General features: G+C 37.0%; 1 protein-coding gene and 1 pseudogene across 1 annotated transcript; both read left to right on the top strand.

The window, feature by feature from the left end:
* Positions 1-10,096: 10,096 nt before the first annotated feature.
* On the top strand, positions 10,097-11,025 carry LOC138386374 (olfactory receptor 5H2-like; annotated as a pseudogene).
* A 7,050-nt stretch (positions 11,026-18,075) lies between these two features.
* LOC138386205 (olfactory receptor 5H8) lies at positions 18,076-19,020 on the top strand. The gene has a single exon (XM_069472490.1). It carries the CDS (start codon positions 18,076-18,078, stop codon positions 19,018-19,020), a length of 945 nt encoding a protein of 314 aa, XP_069328591.1.
* Positions 19,021-19,506: the final 486 nt, after the last annotated feature.

Genomic DNA, 19,506 nt, shown 5'->3' with positions numbered 1-19,506 from the left:
TACATTATTCAGAATGGCAAGTATTAAGAATACTTATATTTGTTTTCTCTGTAGTATTTTTTAAATTTAAAAGTAATATTTAAAACAATACTTTGTGATTCTTTCCTGGTCTGTGTTTTGAAATTCTTTTTCTTCTCTTTTCCCCATTTTTTTTTTTTATTTCATCTTATTGTTATGGGGGATACAGAATTGCAGGTTACCTACGTTGCCCATGTACCGCCTTTCCCCCCAAGTCAGAGCTCCAGGCGTGTCTGTTCCCCAGATAGTGTGCGTTGCACCCATCATGTAGGTATATATCCCTCCCTTCCCCAGCCCCCCTTCCCGAGTCAGCACCTTCAAGCGTTACCATTCCCCAATTTTTTTATGAAGATGCACTTAGACATATATTTGTTTAGACTTTAAATGACTTTCTTGAAGGCACACTTAGTCGCATAGGCTGTATGTGTCATATTCACAGGATTTTATAAAACAGTTAACAGGAAAATAACTTGAAATGATAATTAGAATCTAACTAAGCTGCTAAAGTAAATAAATTAGGTAGATAGAAATGAGATAAACAATTATGACAGAAAGGTTTAAGTTCCAAGTTGTCTAAATGGGCTTCCCATAAGAAGAAACAATTGCACTACAGAAGATTTTTCTTTATCTTTTGGTAACTGGCCTAAGAAACAAAGATTTTATGTTTTATCAAGATAATTCCTATATTGCCCTTATTAGGTTTTTGACGACTTGAGAAAAACTGAGCTTCACAAAGGAAAGGTTTTTACCTCAGTGTAAATTTCTTTTTTTTTTTTTTTTCATGCTAAAACAACGTATTTGTCGTTTATCTGAAATCCATCTTTAACTGGGTGTCCTGTACTTTATCTGGCAAGGGGAAGTCCTTAAAGTTTTAGGAACAAGAGAGTCCTCTGTGTCCAGTTGGGACAACTCATCTGCCTGTTGCGCAGCAGCTCAAGTCCAGGAGGAAGACCCCGAGTCAGGGCCATGCATGAGGAGGCAATGGCCATGGCCCCAGCCTGACCATGAGGACCTCGGTCCGTGTTATGGTAAAAATACGAACGAAGGGATGGATTCAGGGGCAAGTCCGATGTCTCAGTCCGTAGGGCTTGGTGACGGGCTAGAAGGGAGGCCGAGGAGCGTGGAGGTAGCAAGGATGAGTTCAAGGGTTAGGATCTGGGCTCGGCACGGTCACGGGAGAAATGGTGCAGAGGCAGAGAGGGAGTAAGAGGAAAGAGGGTGGACTTTTGAGTTCTCCTGGAGACACCCAGTGGGGAGGGCCGGCAAGGGGAGACGCAGAACTCAATTCCAGGGAGGGTGGGTTGGGGCTGTGGGTTCGGTGGTGGTGGCAGCTGAAGCAGGCGAGATGCAGACGAGACCTTCAGGGGACAGAGAGAAGCGAAGTCACACAGAGAGGCGGCCCAGGGCGGGAACAAAGCGAAGTCTGCTGTTGGAGAAATAGGTTCGAGTCTCCAGTCTGGGCTGAGAACTGAGGCTGATTTTTCTGTGGCCCAAAGGAATGAAAAACATTTTAGGTTTTCAATCAATCAGTGTAAATTTCTTATGGCCTTTAATGTCTTTTGATTATCACTCTTGGCTAGATAAAGTGCTATCATTTACAATAACCAGTGATTCTGCTTTGATTGATTGTTTTGACAATCAACATCTTTGACAAATGTCCTCCAAATCAAATCAAAGCTATATCAAATATTATTAATTAAGCCGTATGCTCTTAAGTTACAGGACCTTGACTCCTGGGTGTCTAACACCAAACTCAAGTGAACCAAACATTCATCTTCAGACCCAAGAGAAGGCAAAAACCAAAATGAATTGCTTTAATGAGACAAAGGACCACACTTGTATTCAGAGATATTGGGACTCATTTAATAGTTTTGCTTCTATCTAAATTAATATAATTTGTTACTAGATAATTTGAATATGTAGCTAGCTGTAAGCTTCCTTTTCTTGTAATTATCAGAACTAGGCATGATTTATAAACTTTTTGTTTAAAATATGGTTAATTCTTTGAAGCGGTCACAAAAAGCATTCTGATATAAGAGTCTCAAAATCCTTAGGCTCTAATGATTTTAACAAACGTTTATGTTTTGTATAGCACATTCCTATAAGTCTATAAATAAAACCAAAGTTACAGTAACTCAATGCTTATAGATAAGTTAATTTTGTAACCTTATCTTTGGCATTTTTGTTTTTTTCTTGTGTTGCCTAAAAAGTTTTAAAGGGTTAATGAATACCTGTTCAACTCCATTCCCATCTGTCTTAGAATATTTAATTAACTGTAAGTCTTTTGGCTTTAAGCCCCTTGGCCACAAGGGTCCCAGCAAAGGACGGGATGGATGCAGGGCAGGTAGCCAGACCAACCCAGCAATGATGGGACAAAATTGAAGTTTGGCCATTAATGCTGTCTCTGGCAAATCTTGGCCAAAAGGGAGAAAATGTAAACGTCTCTCACTGACTGAATGGACCCTCTCTTGGCAAAGGGGACCTCAGAAAACCTTAAAATTGAGTTCCTGGACATGAAAGGAAGGAAAATCAGACACACCACATTAAACCTCATCCCCTTTGGAGTTTGCCGTATTTCCTTCTAAGTTTGCTATAAATACATTTGTATGAGTGTATCCATGTGTGTGTAATTATATATGACAGTATATACTCTCTATATATAGTTTATAAAGTATATATGGCATATATTCTATAGATATCATATGTATTTTACATACATATGTACGTGTGTGTGCATATATATGTATATTGCAGAGAAGCGAGGATTAAGTCACTGACTGATTGACTGCCCCTTCTCTATATACTTCTATTATCCTCTGCTTAGTAACTCTAAATATACTAACCCTTTTCCTCAGTTATCTCTCTGGCCTAGTGGTCTTAGTTCTAGGGTTTGGATTACTTATACCAGGACACACAATGATTCAACAACTAGAAACACAACATTGTACCTGACACATGCATAAAATTTTAGAATGAAAACTATAATATTAGCTTCTTTCTGTATGTTTCTGTATGTTTGTATGCAGACATTTTTCTACCTCTAGATAGTATTCAAAATTAATTTCTAAAAGAGCTCTGTTTAATTCACTGAAGAAAGAATTTGTGTTTATATAAATTACGGATTCCTTAAACTCTTAGAAAAATAGGAACTAACCAAAATATTTTTCAAGTTCATGTGATATGGCCTAATCTTTGATAAACGAAAGCTAGTTTTGTAACTGAATGCAGGCTTGGCTGCCTGCTGCTTGAAAGCCAGACTCAAGGGATGAGGGGTTGGAGGAAGGAAAAGTGGGTTTATTCAAGAGCTGGCATCTGGAGGAGATGGCAGACTCATATTGCAAAGGCACCTCAAGTTTCTAACTCTGATGAAAGGCTTTCAAAGGGGAAGGAGGCTGGGGAGAGGTTGGCCATGTGCAACTCTTGTTTCTGATGAGTATCTCAAATAATGGGACATCTGGTGATTTGGTAGGTGATAGATGGCAGCAGAATTGAAGGTTAAGTGCTCAGCATTTTCCTCTAGGGGGAGTTCTGCAATCTTAATTCTATAGTTAGTTGCTCAAGATCCATTCCTGGAATTCTTAAGCTTGCACACAATTAGGCATTGTAAAGAGTTATTACTTAGCTTTAAGATGGGAGTGACTATTACTGATACCAATTCCTCACTGTCAATCTTGCAATATATTGCCACCTTGTTAGTCCTGTAACTATGTCTTCATAATGCCTTGTTATCATTCTATCCAATTATTAGATGCAAGATGGTGGGGAACAGAGTAAGACCAACCAGTGAATTCCATGAGCATATGCCATAGGTGTACTTCTTGTGTGCTGAAGTGAATTCCTTGATCCACTGTGGAATACTACAACTGTGGATAAAGAATTCTGGAAGTTCATGGATGGTAGTCTGGAAGATTCATTGTGTATGAGCAAGAAAAATAAGTATCCAGAGTACATGTCTATTACTTTAGGAGGAAAATCCTGCTACTTCTATAATGTAGTAGTTCAATGTAATTAATCTGCCATCTAATAGCTAGCTCATCACCCTGATGATTGGTGACATATCAGGGACTCAGTGTTGGTTCATGCTCCTAGCAGATTGGGCAGTCAGCAGTGGTCATAGCCAGGACAGAATGGTGAATGTAAGTCATGTTTCTGAAACTATGCATGGCCACCATCCCTGCCACTATGGCCACTTTTTTTATAGCTCATTGGGAGATGGCAAGAATGCCTGGAGAGAGAGGCTAGCTCGTGTGCACAAGAAGGGTCATCCTATCCACTTGATTATGAAAATTCTCCTCTGAGGTCACTCATTTGGAAATGTTCACATGTGATACAAATACTTTCATGTATTTTTCCATTTAGAGAGATGTATCCACATATCTTTCCCCCAAATTTCCTTATCACTAATTTTTCCAATAATATTCATTCCCAGTCTCTGACCATCCAGCCAAACTTTTAGCCACAGTCCAAGCATTGGTATGTAATTGCTGGCCTGGTTAATTCTCCTTTCAAACAAAGTGAACAACTAGGTGTACTGTCTGTGTTTACCCTCTGGGAGGATTTCTCTTCGACAAGTCCTTCAGGGATGTCCCAAAAAGGGGCTATAGTTCTACAGCTGTCCATTTTGTGGTGCCTGTGTATCATGCAGAATCATCTGTAAACCAGACCTGAATCTTCCTATCGTCTGTCAAGTGATCATACAAACTCCCCACGAAGCCACACGTGCAGTCTGGCAGAGAGGAGACCATGTAGAAGGTGTGCAAACCATGTGCTCATTCTTCATCAGATTTACTTGTCCCTTTAGGGCCTGTTTGGGCCCAATCACATCTATGCCACCTCCATTTGATGATGGAGTGCTGCTGTGCACACCCAACTTTATCACTCAGTGGGTCAGAGCTAACGTAGAGATCATAATGGTATCTCAGTTTACAGTATAACTGGGCTGCCTATGATTGAGCATTCAACCACCACTGAGGCTCAATAGCAGGAGTAGAGCTGTTTCTCAAAATGGGATTATTATCTGCAGAGGACTACAGAGGTTTGCTCCAGTATTCTAAAGGTGTGGACGGTGATTCACCTATACAGGTCGGTCAAATACCTCAAACAGCACGCTTTCGCACTATGTCTTGGACCTGTTGTAGACCTTTCTCTTTTCCAAGCCCTGCTTAAAACCAGCAGCTTTCTGGTCACTTGGTAAATGGGACAGAGTAACACAAACAAATGAGGAAAATGTTGCTTCCGTAATCCAAAGAGTATCACTAGGTATTTTGCCTCTTGTTGATGATAGGACGAGCTTGATGCAATAACTTCAGAAGAGATATCTCAACATGTCCTATACCACTTGACCCTTCACTGAGATAGAATGTTCCTGAATTGAAAAGACTACACAGACTGGATATTGCCATGCAGATCTTTTGTATTCCAAGATAGGCAAGAAAATGAGTAAGGAAATAATTACACAAAATTTAAGGGTGAGGACAATTTAAGTCACCTTCTACTCATACTAATAACGACCTCTGCACATCATAGTCCTTACTCCATCCAGCTGTAGAGTTTTCACAGTGATTCCTCTTTATCTATGTTATTTTTTCTTTACTTATTTTTTACTAGAAAATTTTCTGAAAGCAGGATAATTGATTAATGACTCTACGGAAAACTTTCCTGCTAACTTGGTGGTCATGACCCATGTCAGGCTACACTTTTAAAAAGAGAAACAAAAAACCTTTGATTGTGAAAATAGTTACATATCACTATTCAGTTATTAAATTTAAATGTTATAAATAAAATTTTATTTTTCTGAATGAATATTCATTAATAACTTCTGCTTAAAAGCAATCCTGAATGTTACCACCATGTACAATATCCTTCAATTCTTTTCCTCCTAGATGAATAAAAGATCCCATGTGATCTCATCCATGCTCTCCTTCTTGGTCTCATCCAGTTCCTTTCTACCAGTCACACTTACAAGCTTTTGTTTCTTCAATCCTGAAGGATGTGTGATAATTTAGCTTCTCAAATAATCAAGGCCCCATGGATAGTAGGTATTCACAGGCATCACCTTGTTAGAAAGAAAGACTCCTGAGCCCCACCACAGAACTACTGAAACAGGGTCTGCACCTTAACCAGGTTTCAAGGAAATTCATAGGCATGGAAATTTGGGAAGCACAGATTTAGGCCACCTCCCAAAGAAGTTCTTTGTCTTTGTCCTTTTTCCTCCCACTGACCTTTGCCTAATAAGATTATTCATCAGATTTTAGCTCATCTGGAAGCTAAGCATATGTCTGGAATTTGAGCTATATTTGCATGAGGAAGACACCTGTACTTGGGGTTGGCTTCTGAAGGGAATATCAATCTTGGACTTCATTAAAATCATGTTTTTATTAGCTTAGATGAGACTATACTAATCAAAGCACTCAGAACACCAAATTTTATGTGTAAACTGAAGTTTGCATAAAAAGTCAGAAGTGGGTAGGGGTCAGTGGCTCACACCTGTAATCCCAGCATTTTGGAGGTCAAGGCAGTAAGATCGCTTGAGCCCAGGAGTTCAAGATCAGCCTGGGCAGCATACACAGACCATATCTGTACAAAAATTTTAGAAATTAGCAGGCTTATTGGTGCATGCCTGTAGTTCCAGCTACTCAGGAGGCAGGCGAGTGGCTTGAACCCAGGTGTTTGAAGCTGCAGTGACCTATGATTGCACCACTGCACTCCAGTCTGGGTGACAGAGTGAGACTCTATCTCTAAAAAAAACTAAGCAAAACAAAACAAGTCAGAAATATCATCTGTTGTGGAAAATAGTGGCATAAAGTGTAATTTCAATTATTAAAACTAGAACTGTTTATAGTGACTTAATGTTTATGATTCTCAAGTCTGTAATACCCTATAGAATAATCTGGATCTCTCATACACATCTAAATCCACAATGCCCAGTTGAAGATCTTCACTTTGTCCTATAGGGAATCCTAAGACGCTCTTAGGGGAATTTCAGTTCTCCTCACTTTCCTCTCCTAGCAAAAACACAGATGTATAATTTGTGGACCCTGTATTGGAAGAAAAATTACATTAACAACATTTTCCTCACAATGAGAAAAGAAGCCTCTGAAATCAGTTAGTGTCAAAGAACTGCTACCCATGTTGTCGTCATTCCTGTGCTATTTATGCATTTTTTCTGCTTTAGAAAGTCTAATACTTTTAAAGGATCTCGATAATTTCTTATAAGTTATTGGTAAGAGTAATAAGTTTATAATATTTGTTATTCTTTAAAAAGAAGATTTAAAATGCTATCTAATTTATAATAATTTTCGATTTGGTTTACAGGATGCCAAAAGTGTCACAGGCAAATAGAACAAAAAAAGATGAATAATCTTCATATTTTTTTTTCAAGACTAAAATCTGGATGAGCAAAATAGGCGTAAAATTAATTGTCTCTATTCTTGATGATTTATTAACCTGTGTACCCAACTATAATGAGTTTATAAGATAAGTTCTGGTTAACTAGAATGTTCAATGCTATAATCATTATAGAAGAAATCTTTCTGATGATTCTTATATAAAGATTCATTCTGTGTAATCACACCCTCTGATTAAAACTTTTAAGATCTATCAAGTGATAACCCCTCTATGCCTTCACCATTTCTGATAATGATTTTATTGATTATATATGTATATGGCATAAAAACACATATACAATTGAATGTACAGAAATACACATATATTTTATTAAGTATTTTATATGTAAATAGTAATACCAGTAATAATTACATGTAAAAATATGTATATATCTCAAAAATATGTAGAAAATATACGTCTCCTACTCGAAGCACCATTGATGATTCATAAAGTACCCCCATACAAATCAAATTTGAGAATTTTTCATTATTTTGTAAATTGGAACTGCATGGAAGGAGACCCATTCCATATAAAATTCTACTTAAGTGAAATTATTGCCATTTGTTCTTGATATTGTCTGTATCAGGGTCCAGTCTTTGGCTTACTTGGTCATCCTAGCAAACAAGAAAACTAACAACTTGATGGAGAATAAAATGGTCTCAAATAAAGTCAGAAAGACTTCTAGATAAATTTAGTTCTAATTGCTGAAATAACAAAAATAAAGCATCATTTAATTATGGAATAATTTTTCAGGCAGTGACAATGTATTCACGAACAATGAAAAATTTATAAAGTAAAATTTCAAGCCAAAGACTCTTTATTATACCCAAATTCCATAGGAAAATAAACTTGATTTTCAGAGAGGAAAATGAGAAGAGTCTCAGAAATAACAACTATTCATGAACACCAGAGTTAATGCAAACATTAAACCCAGACCTCTGAAACTTTCCCTTTATTTTGTCTTCAAGCATCTTTGATATTTCCTCTCTTTCTCTTTTTTGGCTTGTCTTTCCTGAACTTACCCATCCATCACCTTGTTATTTTCTGCCTACATTTCTTCCTCCCTCTTGTTTTATTTTCACACACATTAATTTCCCTTACCAATTTTTCTGTCCCTTTTCTCCTCTGGATGTGTTCCTCTCCTTTCCGCTCACTTGTCAATCCTTTCTTTTGAAAACCTTTCTTAAAATGTTCTACAGGAGAAAAAAATTATATTAGTCTGTGAGTAGCAGATAAATGTCCACTGCTCTCCACATTCCAGAGTACTCTGTGTCATTCACCTGGCTGTTGTGACACATTTCCCATTCATTTCTCATTATTATCCCACCTTAATTCTATTGCATCAGGGAAATTGCTCTCACTAAAGCCACTAGAAATCCATCTCCGTAGTCTGTGATCTCTGTTCACTCTTTGTCCTGCAAGAGCATTTCTGTTGGCATTTGGCAATGTACTTTTTTGTCATTCTGTCTTTCCTCTCTTTATGTCCATGACACTCAGCTTTGTAGTTTCCCTCCTGCTTCTTCCCTTGATCACTCTGCTTAGTATCCTTTTCTTGTCTCTCTCTTGTCTCTCTTTGGACATCCAGGCCTTTGGGTAGCATCAGGAAATGAGTTTGCTGGATACAAATTGGCTCTAACATAGAAATTCTAGGGAAGTTAGAAGAATTAGCTGGAAAAGAATGGCAGGAACAGAAGGAAGCAAGGCAGCCACTCAACAGCCTATATCATGTCCCAAGGCTGGCTTCATAACTTTGGCTGTCACTGCTGCAGAACTTCCCATGACGCAGCTTATACTATCAGTGTCACTGTAATGGATACAGAAAGCATGTTCTGGAATCTTGATATTTCTGCCTTGTCTGCCTTTGCACTAATAAAATTTTTCTGTCCATATACATTTGTCTCCATGTCTCTATGTCAAAATCCAGGTTTGGTGGGTTTGATTGGACAAATCTAGGTCAAATCCTCTGTGTATGACCAAGACTCACATGGTAGAAAAGGGGAGCAGGTGTCAGACATCTAGTACATGACATCTATCCCTTTCATGACCTCTTTAGCATAACTTTTTCAAGTTTTGTCCTTGATCTTATTTTCTTTTCTCTGTGTACTCTTCAATGGATAAATCATCCATAACTATGCCTTCATCTACCCAATAACTCTGAAGCCATTATTTTTAGTAAAATTATATTACTAAGTACATCTGAGCTTCATGTTTAGAGGATACTCACACTACAAACTTGTCAATGCACCTGAGTTCTCAATCTATTTTGGATGAAAATCTCCTTAATCACCAAGTGACCTAATTTTCCTTCAATGACTTCTACTTTGATATCAACTATGTGGCTATATCCTAGTGACTCTATATTCTTATTGTTTTGGAATCTATTTCTTCATCCTTCTCATTATTCCCTACATCATATTACACATGGACTAAGTATTTTAATGCATTTTAATCACCAGAGGAGCATTTTTTAAAAAACAGAATATTTAATTGTATTTTTAGAATTAAAATAATTGAATTTATCTCATTTCCCAAAAATAGTTTCCATTTATTGCAGTAATATGAAATGAAATTAAAAGGCTACTGTAATAAGAGAATGGTTTTGTATCAATTTCTCTCCCCCAGTATTCACTTTATAAGTTTTAGGGAATGTTCTTTTATATTTTTTTCATTTCATTACAGGGGACGTGAGGATATGGAAAAAGAAAATGCGACATTGTTGACAGAGTTTGTTCTCACAGGACTTACATGTCAATCAGAGGGGAAAATCACCCTGTTCCTAGTGTTCTTGGTGATATATCTCGTGACCATCCTGGGAAACCTTGGCTTGATTGCTCTCATCTGGAATGACCCTCACCTTCACATCCCCATGTACTTATTCCTTGGGAGTTTAGCCTTTGTGGATGCTTGGATATCTTCCACAGTGACCCCCAACATGCTGGTCAACTTCTTAGCCAAGAGTTAGGTGATATCTCTCTCTGAATGTATGTTACAACTTTTTCTGTTTCCATTTGGTGGAACCACAGAATGTTTTCTCTTGTCAGCAATGGCATATGATCACTATGTAGCCATATGCAAACCTCTTCTCTATCCAGTGATCATGAACAATGTACTATGCACCCGGTTGTTAGTCTTGTCTTTTGTAGGTGGCTTTCTTCATGCTTTAATTCATGATGTTCTTATATGCAGACTAACTTTCTGTAATTCCAACATAATACATCACTTTACTGTGATATTATTCCATTGTTTATAATTTCCTGTACTGGCCCTTCTATTAATTTTCTAATGCTTTCTGTTTTATCTGGTTCAATACAGGTTTTCAGCATTGTTACAGTTCTTAACTCTTATACATTTGTTCTCATTACAATCTTAAAAAAGAAGTCTGTTAGAGGCATAAGGAAAGCCTTCTCCACCTGTGGAGCTCATCTCTTATTTGTGTCTTTATACTATGGCCCTCTTCTCTTCATGTATTTGCGCCCTGTATCTGCAGAAACAGAGGATCAAGATATGATGGACTCTCTATTTTATACTGTCGTAATTCCTCTGTTAAATCCAATTATCTACAACTTGAGAAATAAGCAAGTCATAGATTCACTCTCAACAATGTTAAAAAGAAATATTTAGTTCTCATACTAAATCTCTTCTTGTTTTAGTAAAAAGTTACAAAATTTTGTAGGTCAAATGTGGGTGTATTTTGTTAAATGTTCAAAGTTTTTTAATAATTATAATTGTCCTAGCATTTTAATGACTTAATATTCTGTACCTATTAAACTCCTTAAAATATATATGTATATAATTCAAATCATATAAAGAATTTTAATCAACTATTCATGTCATGTTAGATTAAAGCAGAGACTAATGAAAACATTTAAGAGATTAAATATTTTTCATGTGGCTTTATAGATTTACTAAGTGACAAAGTACTATAGCTCCTCTCAAAAGGATTTGAGTGGTATATATCATACAGCTGACAGAGTTATATAGTCTGGAGATTCATATCGCATTAACTGCATTGTGGAGGCAGGTTTGTGTTTACTTGAGCAGATGAAAATTCCAGGAAATCAGCTAACCTCAAACGTGAAAAGATCTCAAAAATTTTGTTATTCTAGTTTATTGAGAAATGGTGAATTTCACTTCTTGTAGGAATTTAACTCATATCACATGTAGAAATAATTAGAATGGTAATGCAATTATGAAAAAAAAAAAAAAGAGAGAGAGAAGTGAGTTAAGACTGTGAAGACAGGGCCAAACTTTATCATGATGCTTTTAGCTCCTTCTGTTTCTATCAGCCATGAAAATAGGCTAGTGGGCTCTCTCTGTTTATGATGCCCTCAAAGGCATCTTTTTGGCCAGGTGTGTTTGTATGATACTGGGCAATGTGGAAAGATTCCCTATTCAGAAAGCTAACAGATTAGATTGAAGAATTAAGTTAATGTGGGTGTAGAGACAAAGAGAAAAGTGGCAGAATGGAAAGTAAATGGTCTCGATCTTCCTGGAATTAGAATAAAAATGAAAGTAATAAGAAAGTGAAATCACTAATATTTCAGTAAGCCACTGAGATCAAGTGGCTTTAAATGCATATTACCAAAGATGAAATAATGTCAAGAGGGTATGGTCTCATAGTGCCCAGTAGGTGGCTGGAAAGGATTTAAAAATGAACAAGGGTTTGGATGTTTTGTGACTGAAAAGCCCTTGAATTTTAGTTTTTCTCACAATACCTCCTCTTTAAGGTTAATGAGAGATCCATTTTCAGGTCACCCACACCCTTCCTCTCTCAACGCTGAAATTCCACCGCCATTCCTACTGAGACCACACAGGCAGGCCCTCACCCTAAAACTACTCATCTGTCTGTTTTGCAAAACTCTAGTTACTATCCCCCCCATCCTTTATCCTCTCTTACTGCCTAAATACTGCTGCCAGATGATCATTCCTAAGCAGAACTCTGATTAAATCATATTCTGGTTCAATAACTTTGAATGGACTGTCATTACTATAAGACTATGTAAATATATTGTATATGTATCTAGATCCGAATATATACATATGGATACACTTATTTGTTAACATGTATGTACAGATTGTATGATATGCAGATATATATGACATGATATAGGTGATATACAGACAGTTTCTGGGTTACAGACAACCGAACTTATGGCGTTCCGCATTTACTACTGGACTCTCCCAAGGTTCCCCATAAGGATAATTTGAAATGAAATAATTAAATTTATAATTAGGAAACTAGTATATTTCATGCATGTAAACAAACCCGCATGGTCTAAGTGGTTCGTTGGTGCAGCACCTTTACACTAATAGCTAGTCTCATTGTTTCTACAGTTGCCTAAGCACAACATCACTTTCGTCTTAACTTTTTAATTCAATTTTGTGAGTCTTTATTTACCCTTGTGACCATGTCTCCAAAGTAAAAGTTGACTGCGAGTCCAGGTGAGCTTGCAGTAAAGAGAAAGGTGATTAAAATGGAAAGGAAAGTAGAAAGAATTTCACGTTTGGAGAAAGGCCAGATGCCATCACTCACTGGGAAAGCACTAGGCTTCAGTTGCTGGATTATCAGAACAATTATAAAGGGTAAAGTAAGAATAAAAGAACAGGTGAAAGCCAGTGCTCCGATGAAAACATCAATTATTACTAAGATGTATAGTGGATTATTGAAATGGAAAGATCATTATTGATTGAAGATCAAAATAAGCATAACATTCCTATTAGCCTAGGAATTCAAAGAAAGAGCACCATGGTTTCTGTAATATTATTACAATATAGGGGACGTGTCTGTCATGTGATGCTATACCAGAATCAGGTTGGAAAGTACGCTACGTTACGTTGAGTTAATAAAAACCCATTAAATCAGACTTTACCTTTAGTAGGTGTGATTCACCAGGCCTCTTAGAAAGGAATTTGGGCAAGGGAAAAATAGGTCAGAGTTCAATCTTCAGTAGCTATCTTGGTACAGCATATTGTTTACTCCACTTTTTGGCTGAGTATTCATAGTAATTATGATTTTATACATGCCATTCTTCTCTACATATTTCTTTTTCATTAGTAATATTGTAAGGAAATCAGGTAATTGATTAATGAATCTAACCAAAAAATATGCTCCTTGCTTTCCCCCATCTTGCCAGCGGGGATTAAAGTTAAAAAAAAACAAACACTGTAATGTGTAGGTAGTTACATACCACTATATAGATATGAAATCTAAATGGCAAAAATCTAAATTAAATTTTATTTCTCAGAATAAATGCTCATTGACCACTTCCTAAGTTAATGCTCAAAGGGAAAATCTAGGCATATTACAACCATGTTCATGATCCCTCCACAGTTTTTCTTGGTGTTGGGGTAAAGAACAAAGTCCTTCACCTGGCCTCCAAGCCCCCCGCAATCCCACTCATATCGCCTCTCTGGCTTCACCTGGTTCCTTCCTGTTTCTCTCTTTGATTGTCAGCCACATTTACCATTTACCATTCACCATTTTTTGTTTCTCCAATGATCTAGGTTCTGTGATAATCCAGGCCCTGCAATGACGAAGGCCCTGTGGATGGCAAGTCCACAGGCAGGGCACTTTGTTAGACAGGAAGACTCCTGAGCCCCACCCCAGAACTACTGAGACAGGATCTGCATCTTGACAAGGTCTCCAAGACCTTTCTAGGCATTAAAGTTCAGGAAGGACAGATCTAGGCCACCTCCCCACAGATGTCCTTTGTCTTTGATTGCCTTTACCCCTCCCTCTGAGCTTTGCTTGGACCGATTTCAGCATGACATTTGAACTAGACATATCTCTAGGATTTGAGCTGTAGTTTGCATGGGGAGGATAATTTTACCTGGAGTTTCCTTCTAAAGACAATCTAGATCTTTGGTTTCATTAAAATCATGTTTCAATTAGCTCAGATGACAGTATACTAATCAAAGCACTCAAAGCAACAAATTTTGTATATAAACTGCATTTTTCACAAACATGTCAGAAGTGTCATCTGCGGTGGAAAACATTGGCATAAAGTATGACTTCAGTGGTTAAAACTAGGACTGTCAAGGGTGACTTGGGGTTTATGATTGCAAAGGTAATGCCCTGTGGGACAATTTGAACTTCTCGTGCATGTCCAATCCTACAATGCCCAGCAGGGCCTCAAACTTTGTCCTGAAGGGAATCCTCATGCTCTCTGGGGGCAATTTCATTTCCCAACCTTTTCCTGTGTGAGCAAAAGCACACAGTTGTACAATTGGTTGACTCTTGTTTTCAAGGAAAATTTATATACACATTTACTTAGCTTGGGATATGAAGCCACTGAAATGAATCAGTGTGCCAAGAATTGCTACCTATGTTTTTGTCATTTTTGTGATATAATTGTATTTATTTCTACTTTAGAAAGCCTAACACCGTTAAAGGATGTCCACAATTTCCGTCAAGGTGAGTGAGAAATGATTTCTATAATATTTATTATTCTTTATATACAAAGTTAAAACTTTTATTTAAGATTGGGTTTATAAGAAGTCAAAACAGACAGGTGGAAATAAAAACTCTTAGTGAATTATCTGTATTCTTTATTTTTACAATTAAAGTCTGGACAAACAAATGAGCTACAAGACTAATTTTTCTCTTTAACAATTTTTATTACTATGTTAATTTATTACCCTATTAATTTTATTATCCAGGGTAATTTTATTACCCTGTTAATGACCTGATAAGGTAAGTTTTGGTGAGCCAGACACTAATTTAAAACTGAGTTTAAAGATTCAATTGCAATGATTGTTATATATGTTTTTGTTGATTCTAATAAAAAGATCCATCCTATTTAATTAAACATGTATTCTTATTAAAACTTTTAAGGTATTGCTTAAATACTTAGCTCATCTATCCTTTCACTAACTTCTAAAAATAATTTAATATATATTTAAAAGATACCCATACCCAAACAGAATTTGACATTGTCAATTATTTCAATTATTTCTTATTTGAGATTGCATGAAAGAAAGTCCATTCCCAATTCAATACATCTGAAATTATTACTGTTAGCCATTTATATAGGCTGGTTTAGGTTGAATTTGTGGCTCAATGTTATTCTGCCAAAAAAGGAAAATTCCTGGAAAAGAATTTGCTGTCAAGTAAAGCCAGAAGAATTCCTAGAGTGAGTCACTTCTATTAACTATAATAAAAAAGATAAAGTAACTTTTACATATGAAAAGAACTTTCAGATAGTGCTAATATAGTTATGAACAACACAAAGTTTTTAAGTAAATTTCCAAATTAGATCTCATTTTCATATACAAATTTCACAGGAAACTAAAATGTAATTTTGAGTAAAAGTAAAGAAAATAGCCCCAGAATTTGCATCTTTTAATGAACTCCAGAGTTAAGACTTACATTTACCCCCAAGCCTCTGAGCCTTTTTGTTTCATTCTTTTTCAGCCTTTCTCTAATACTTCCTCTCTCTCTCTTCTCTGCCTTGTTTTTCCTATACTTATCCATATGTCCTTTTTGTTCTCTGCCTATTTCTGGTTTTTTTTGTTTTGTTTTCTTTTGTTTTCACCACCCAGATTTTCCTTTTCAGTTCTCCTGTCCCCTTTCTCCTCTCCCTGCCTTGCTTTCATCTCCTTACTTTTGAAACCTTTTATTAAATATGGAGAAGTCTTACAGAAAAAAATGTTTTGTATTTGTCTATGAGCAGAAGACAAATGCTAACTTCCCTCCATATTACCTAGAGTGTTCTACTTCACACCCCTCACTGTTGTGCCTCCTGTTTCCCATCCATTTCTTATTCTTCTCTGACCTTCATTCTATCACAAATGGAAACTGCTTTCACTAAAGCCACTAAACTCTTATTTTCATACTCAGTAATCTCTGTTCACTTGTCCGGCTGGAGCATTTATTTTGGCATTTGGTCCAATACTTCACTTTGTCCTCTTTGAGTATTGTTCTTCTCTTTGTATCTATGACACTCAGCTTCCCAGTTCTCCTCTTGCTTCTGTAATCTTTCTCCTCAGTATCTTTATCTGGTCTCTCCCTTGTCTCTCTTTTGTTTCAGCCAGGACTCTTGGTTGCAATAGGAATTTATTCAATGGATAATGGCTCTAATACAAAAGAGTAGGTAAGTAGGAGGAATCCACTGTAAAAATGGGCAGGAACAGAAGGAAGGAAGGCAGCCAGTCAACAGCCAAAATCATGTCTCAATACTAGCTCAATGAAAGCTACTCTTACTGCTGTTGAACTTTCCAGTGCCACAATTCACACTATCAACTTTGTTGCTGTGTGTGGGATGTATCTACTGGAGTCTTTTTTTTTTTTTTATTTCAGCATAATATGCGGGTACAAATGTTTAGGTTATGTATATTGCCCTTGCCCCACCTGAGTCATATTGCTGTTTTGGCTGCCTTTGCATCCAAAATTCTTCTTGCCCCCGTTCCATTGTTTCCCACTCTCCAAATTCCAAATCTATGGTGGTGGATTTGACTGGCCAAACCTAGATCAAGTCTCCTCATTCTAGGTGCAAGATGGATGGAAAGCTCTAGAGTGGGTAGTAGTCTCTGTGGCCACCAAGAGTCACATGGTAGAAGAGGGGACTAGGCTTTGGCTATCAAATAAATGGCATATATCCACTTTATACCCTGGTTAATATGACTTTTTTCCTCTCTGTTCCTCTTTTACTTTTGGCTCACTTCTCCAATGCATATGGCATCTGTAACTATGTCTTCATTATACGAATGACTCCTATGTCATTATTTCTTTATTACTAAGCTCTAATAGAGTCCTACTCCTACTTACATCTCACTGGGATGGTCAGAGGATGCTCGTTCCAACACATCTGCCAATGAATCTGGATTCTCAACATCATTTTGAATCACCAAGTGACTCTTCCTTGCATTGACCATCCCCTTCACATCTAACATGTCATGGGGCCCTGCTGACTCTGCATTCTGAATTATTTGGGATTTATTCCTTTGTCCTAGTCGGTCCCAATGTCTTATCATACATAACTAGGTACTTCACATCATTTGAAGCACCTGAATAGCATTTTAAGAATGCATATTCCTATATTTTTTTCTTGAACCACTGAATCTATTTCTACACTAATCCCCCATATTATATAATTTGGCAAGAAAGCTCCTCAGACAATTCTGATGTGGATCTGGTTTGGGTTCCCTGGGTAATAGAAACTGCTTCCTGACTGGTATCTCTGGCTCCAGTATCTCCTTTTTGCAGCTGATTTTGTACAGGACCAATTGTTTCATTTAAAAGAAATCTTAAATGCCATTCTCTGTTGTAAAAGTTTTCATTCATGTCTATTGCTTGAACAATAAAGTTCAAGATTCTTCAAGTCTTAGAACTCATTGTATATTCCTGGCCTTACAAAGATCTTTTATGTTGACACTACATTCATGGGCTAGACACAGGATTTTTATACCACCCTCGATAGTGTTCACAGTAATTTAGCATGTGCTTATGATGCCTCTACATTTTTTCTAAATCTGTTTATTTATGCACATTCTATGGACTGAAACAATTTCATTTTTCAATTCATTCAATTACCCTTAAAATACTCTCCTCTAGTGTAATAAATGAAAGAGGGAATTCTGGTAAGTATGTGGTTTTATTTCAACTCCCCTCCTCTAGTATTCCCTTTATAAATCCTTAGTGAATATGCTTCTTACTTTTATTTCATTTCAGGGATGTGTAGTGAGGACATGGAGAAGGAAAATGCCACATTGCTGACAGAGTTCATTCTCACAGGACTTACATATCAACCAGAGTGGAAAATCACCCTGTTCCTGGCATTCTTGGTGATATATCTCATCACCATCTTGGGAAACCTTGGTCTGATTACTCTCATCTGGAATGACCCTCACCTTCACATCCCCATGTACTTATTCCTTGGGAGTTTAGCATTTGTGGATACTTGGTTATCATCTACAGTGACCCCCAACATGCTGGTCAACCTCTTAGCCAAGAGTCAGATGATATCTTTTTCTGAATGCATGGTACAATTTTTTTCCTTCGGAATCAGTGCAACCACAGAATGTTTTCTCTTGGCAGCAATGGCATATGATCGCTATGTAGCCATATGCAAACCTTTACTCTATCCAGTGATTATGACCAATTCACTGTGCATCTGGCTATTAGTCTTGTCATTCCTAGGTGGCTTTCTTCATGCCACTATTCATGTGGGTTTTTTGTTCAGGTTAACCTTCTGTAATTCTAACATAATATATCACTTTTACTGTGATATTATACCATTGTTAAAAATTTCCTGTACTGACCCTTCTATTAATTTTCTAATGGTTTTTATTTTGTCTGGTTCAATACAGGTATTCACCATTGTGACTATTCTTATCTCTTATACATTTGTTCTCATTACAATCTTAAAAAAGAAGTCTGCCAAAGGCATAAGGAAAGCCTTCTCCACTTGTGGAGCTCATCTCTTATCTGTGTCTTTATACTATGGCCCTACTCTTTACATGTATGTGCACCCTGCATCTCCACAAGCAGGTGATCAAGATATGATGGAGTCTCTGTTTTACACTGTCATAATTCCCTTGTTAAATCCAATTATCTACAGTCTGAGAAATAAGCAAGTCATAGATTCACTGAAAAAAACGTTAAAGGTGAATGTTTAGATCTCATACTAGCATGTATTCTCTTTCTATTAAAGGTCACAAAATCATGCAGGTTGGATGTGGGTATGTATTGGTGCAGGAAAGATTTTTTCAATCACAATTGTCCTAACTATTTAATGACTTGAGGTGTTAGTACCTAATAAACTCCTTAAAATATTTGTGTATATTATACAAAAGTTTTCATATAAGGACATTTAGTAAAGTGTTGATGGCATACTGGAATAATAACAGCAGAAAACAAATGAAAACCTTAGAGGAGTGGGAAACCTGTGGCCTCAAGGCCACACGTGTCCCTCCAGATCCCCTTTTATTAAAATGATTTGTTATGTAAAATTTGGATTCAGTCAAAGGGCCACACTCAAGGATCCAGAAGGCCACATGTGGCCCCAAGGCTGCAGGTTCCCCATCCCTTTCACAGGTTTGTAGACTAGAGATTCATATCACATTCACTCCATAGAGAGGACAGGTTTGTGTTTGGTTGAACAC

The sequence above is a fragment of the Eulemur rufifrons genome, chromosome 7 (genome assembly GCF_041146395.1).
Source record: "Eulemur rufifrons isolate Redbay chromosome 7, OSU_ERuf_1, whole genome shotgun sequence".
NCBI classification, from domain to species: Eukaryota; Metazoa; Chordata; class Mammalia; order Primates; family Lemuridae; genus Eulemur; species Eulemur rufifrons.
The sequence above is the reverse complement of the archived record's forward strand: the minus strand, read 5'-3'. Positions and strand labels throughout refer to the sequence as shown.